The sequence below is a fragment of the Protomyctophum parallelum genome (genome assembly GCF_964188405.1).
Source record: "Protomyctophum parallelum genome assembly, chromosome: 2".
NCBI lineage: Eukaryota > Metazoa > Chordata > Actinopteri > Myctophiformes > Myctophidae > Protomyctophum > Protomyctophum parallelum.
This window is the reverse complement of record NC_139699.1, coordinates 44,404,759-44,410,173: the sequence shown is the minus strand read 5'-3', so window position 1 is coordinate 44,410,173 and position 5,415 is coordinate 44,404,759. Positions and strand designations below refer to the sequence as shown.

The window sequence follows — 5,415 nt, the reverse complement described above, 5'->3', positions numbered from 1 at the left end:
CTCACAATGCGTCGCATATCTTCAAATGGACGAAATGTGTGTGGCCGAAATGGGTTGAAGTGGTTAACGTGTGTTTTCTAATCAAAATTTAAATCTCCAAAGTAACTAGTAACTAAAGTTTTAAAATCATCGTAGTGGAGTAAAAGTACACATTTTGGCTCTGATAATGTAGTGAAGAAAATTGGAAAATATTCAAGTAAAGTATAGCCTACAAATACGGCTCCTACAGTAAATACAGTAAATTGTACACTTGAGTAAATGTACTTGCATTGCACACTGCCCACACAGCAACAGTGTAAACAGAGAGATGAACGTTCCCATCAGTCACAGGCTCGCCACAGGGTTGGCCACAAAAGTCGACCCCCGCACGGGTCCATTCCATTACAATTACACATTCTCAGAGTTTAATTAGCATTTACTTTGTAGCTACACGTTATGTTTGGCCTACTTCGTTTACTTAACCCATTTTGGACTGAGGCCGATAAAAAAAAAAAAGCTTCTAAATCCTAAAAAATAATCTGAAAAACCATGTTTCTATGTCAGTGGTGATCAACCTTTTTCATGTCAAGGACCCCCAGAATTATCTCTATTGGGCTGCGAATCCCCATCTCAAAATATGTAGTTCCAGGGGCTCTGAAATATATTCAAATATCTGCGCCACATTTTCACGACTTTTCAAAAATAGCAGACCTACACGCTATGAGCTTGTAGATCTGCTATTTTTCAATAGCTAAATTATAACATAATGTTTAAAACACCAAAAGGGGTTCCCGCCCAAAATGGGTTAATGAACAAAGTTCAGTTTTTAGTTATATTATTTGAAGACAGTCAATGTCTTTCTAAATCCATAATAAGATGATTAATGCATAACAGAAACATTATTAAGAGATTAACAGCAGGGGGAGTCAGAAACAAATTACAACTCAGCAGTTTGTCTTTGAACAAAATGCATCTTTGAAAATATATTTCACATCTTTGAAGTCCTGATGTTGTTTACATAATGTTAGCAGTCTGGATGATTGGAGCATTTTCAGTTATTTCTTTAACTAAAAGATGATTTCCAATGCTATATGAATATGATTATTAAAGGACCACTTCACCACTTTTCAACCTATCTTCATATAATAGGTCCTCACTAATAATCATGAAAAAAGAGCGCAATGTTTTTCTACTCGGTCTGTGTCTCATAGGAGGGCTGTGGGCAGTTCAGAAACCGTCTTCCAGTGACATCATCGATAGGAAATCCAAGCTAATAGAAACTGCAGGCTTTCTAGTCCTGAAAAGTTGCAATGCGAAAATGGAAGCCACCGTTCTCACGATAATGAAAATCTAAACATTTTTGTAAAAAAATATCTTGTTTTAAAAAAAATCTTGTTTAAAAAAAAATCTGCCTAATGATGATGTCACTGGAAGACGGTTTCTAAACTGCCCACAGCCCTCCTATGAGACACAGACTGAGTAGAAAAAGATCATGCCATTTTATCATGATTATTAGTGAGGACCTATTATATGAAGATAGGTTGAAAAGTGGTGAAGTGGTCCTTTAACATTTCTACCATTTTGTTTGTATCAAGCATTATGCCTTGACAAGCGAAGCAGGACAACATAAAACATATTGGACATTATCTAACCTTCATTCAACACAATAGCTGACGTGATGTTAATTTAATCGCATGTACAACGATTTGGAAATTGTTCATTTCATCACTTCATTGTGACCAATGAATTTTGTATTAATCACACTAAAACCTCTATACATCCTCCCTATATAACCTGGTGGACCACCCTGAATTCATATTATCATGTGTCCTCTGCAGACCGACCGGTCTGACCCCAAGCGCTGGGGCGACTGTCAATCAGAGGGCCCTGAGTGCAAAGACCACCCCAATCATATCTACAGAAGATACATGATAATGTGAATTCACACGACCGGGATGGTTTACCAGGCTACTCCATTGAGGATTATTTTAAAAGGATCCCTGGCTAATATGACAAATATGCCTTAAAACATTATACTTGTCTACAACTAAAATAAAAACACCTTAAATATTGTATTTTTTTTTCATAAATAGAGAATATTTCACTCAATAGGAACTGCTCCTATGCCGGCAAGTTGAGTTGAGGATGTCATAATGTCCATGCAGGTCTAGCCCTATGGAATGTATGTACCTGTCTAAATACTTCCTTAATGTAAACGAAGTCCACACCCACAACACCAGAGGGAGTACAACAAACCATGTACAACCCAGATTCGGCACAAACAAGGGACTAAATTATTTTCGCTCCTATGCCACCAAAATGTGGAATGCCCTACCAACAGTCATTAAGACATGTGAATCCCTTGACTCCTTCAAAACCGCTCTCAAAGGGCACCTACGGATGGCTGCAATTCGAAACTGGCCTCTGTAAAATCTGAATCCCCCCCACCGCCCCCCCCTTTTCCCCTCACTGTATATGTATCCTTTCCCTTTTTGCTTCCTATATGATGAATTCCTGTTCTGTTCTTTAACTACATAGAAGTGTCTATTTGTATGTCTCTAAATGTTTTGATGAATTGAACAATGTGGACCCTGTTGTAAACAAGTGTAATGCTTAATTGGGTCGTCCACTCACATTTAACAGTCTTTGTATTGAGTTTGTGCTTAAAATGTACTGTAAATTCTACAAACTGTTAATAAATATTTCAATCAATCAATCAATGGAGTGCATATGATAATTAAAACCAACTTTATGCTTCTTAAGGATAATATGAGCATCAAAGCAATATTTTAAATACTTTTTATCAGCATGTGCATTCCATATATTCCATAGGGCTGGTCCACACATAGACATATGACAATATCAATCTGCGACCGGAGCAGTTCCTATTGAGTGAACGATTCTCTATTTATGAAAGAAATAAAATATTTAAAGTGTTTTTAATTTTAAATTGTAGTTATAGAGGGCAAGTATAATGTTTTAAGGCATATTTGTCACATTAGCCAGGGTTCCTTTTAAGATTAGAAACTGTATACATTTAACCCGTTTTGGGCGGGAACCCATTTTGGTGTTTGGTGTTTGGTGTTTTGGTAATAACTTTGTATTTAGGGTTTCTTCCTGGAGGCTGAACCCTTGACGGTCAAACGGGCCAATGAAGTAAACACGGATAGTGTGACGTAAAAATATTGCACGCACACACGCACCTCCCCCTCTATACATATTTTTTAAATACGACAACCTCTGTGGGCGGAGCTGCCTGCCACATACACACGTGTGAACTGAACACAGCCAGTTTGCTTTTGCTGCTCTGTGTCTAACAGTCATTTCACACATTACCAGTTCACAGCAGAGCAGACTGTTTTTCGTTAGATTGGAAGCAAGTAAATGTTCACGTCGGGTCCTCAGGATTAATCAAGGAAAACCACAACAAACCAGTCTTATAGCCTACCTGCTCTGCTGTATAGTTGCTCATGCTCTTCTCAAGGAGTAGGTTGTTTCTTTTATAATCACAGTGGTCGGGCTTTGATACAGAGTGTAGTGTCACAGTGTGCATTCTTGTTGGCTGTTGTAGTCAATATGTATGTAGGTCCTAATACTTATACGAGGCTGTAAAGTCAAGAATTAGAAGTATGTTGTGTCGAGCTGGAAGTCATGTTGCCATGTCTGGCTATTACAAGCGACTTGGGCTTGTTTTCATATAAGTAACTTTCAGGGGAGATGTGGTTGACTTGACCAATGGTTCATGTGAAGGACCCTCAGATTAATATGTTGTTAAAAGGATTGGTGTTGTTGAAACGTTTTCATAAATATTCACAGCAATTTCTGTGAATATCAATAGCCTACAATATATTGTAGGCTAAATTATCTATCAAACTAATTGTTTCTGCTGTTAAACTATGATCGAATTGGATGATGAGCTGAGCTGATTGCGACAATAGGGTCAATATAATTGGAGGAAATAAATAAATGATTATAAAAAATCAGAAAAAACAGATCTGATATGGTATGGATGCGTGGTATTATTATGCCTATACATGGATGGTGGCAGTATAAGTGCACATTGGTGCCTATACGATATCTCAGAAATTTGGGAAGTGTTCACTTTGTTACATTACAGACACCAATTTGCCATTTTGTAAACAAAAGGGCAGAGCCATGGGCTGTCCTTTTATAAGGAGGGGGAGGGACTAGGACAAGTGGGTGGTCTTAAAGGAGGAGGCGGAGGGACTGGATTAGGTGGGTGGTGATATGGTTAAACTCACGCATACCTAATGACCTGGTGGGTGTGTCCACATAAAACCATCATTTTAACAAATACTGTACACTTTTTTGAAAATATTATACCTCATATACACCTAAATACACCTGATGATCATGTTTAAGTGTGGAAAGAAATCACGGCACTCCATCTTTAAGATTAGAAACCGTATACATTTCAATATATTTCAATACATTCACACATATGACTGCTAAATGAACTGACTCCACTGTGCTCCCCGCTCCTCCCTCCCATGCAGACTCCATGCACATCGAGGACGTGGACGCCGTGCAGAAGCTCCAGGACGTCCTCCACGAGGCCCTGCAGGACTACGAGGCCGTCCAGCACCAGGAGGACCCTCGCCGGGCGGGCAAGCTCCTCATGACGCTCCCCTTGCTCCGCCAGACCTCCACCAAGGCCGTGCAGCACTTCTACAGCATCAAGCAGGACGGGAAGGTCCCCATGCACAAACTGTTCCTGGAGCTACTGGAAGCCAAGGTGTGATGGAGAGGACGGCGAGAGAGGACGGATGGACGGATGGATGGCTAGATATGTCTGTCTGAGCGCCGGTTGCGAGTTCCACGATCTTTTAGACTTATTTGACTGACCTCAACAGAAATATGTCCTCGGATATTGCCCGACACACACCAGTACCAACAAATGAGTCCCTTGGATCTTTAGCCTGAACCCCCAAAAACCTCCAACCTCTTTGACTTGATGACCCTTGACCTTTCCTATACCGGGACAGATCCGGACTGACTGAAATCCCGATCTGATCCCCTTGTTACCAACGGAAGGAATATGAATACATGTATATGAACCATTAAGGATCACTCAGCAGTTACCAAGGTCCATAATGAACATTGACGATGACAAGACAAACAGTCGCTTATACATATATAAGATGTGATTAATGACAAAATGCTTAGAGGGCAGGTTTAAAAAAAAAAGAAGAAAAACAAAAGCAGTAAGAAAGACTGCAAAACCAGCACTGCTCTTTCCCCTTCTCCCGACACAGTTTTTAAAGTGTTCAAGAGGAAAACAAGGGGGGGGGGGGGGATTACTGGAACATTAAAGAAGTATTAATGACATTTGTTGATAATTTTAGAAGACAGAGGAGGAGGAGATTGCCCTGCCAAAGGATGGAACTCATCCCTTCTGAGGATGCCAGCCAATTC

General features: G+C 39.8%; 1 protein-coding gene across 1 annotated transcript in view; it reads left to right on the top strand.

Annotated features, from left to right (window-relative positions):
* esrrga (estrogen-related receptor gamma a) overlaps window positions 1–4,741 on the top strand; it is a gene marked incomplete at its 3' end in the record, with an annotated part of 43,592 nt that extends 38,851 nt beyond the window's left edge. The window contains exon 4 of the mRNA XM_083759167.1: window positions 4,497–4,741. Coding sequence (XP_083615293.1) covers window positions 4,497–4,741 — 245 coding nt within the window. The remainder of the gene's footprint in view (window positions 1–4,496) is intronic.
* Between the last annotated feature and the right edge of the window lie 674 nt (window positions 4,742–5,415).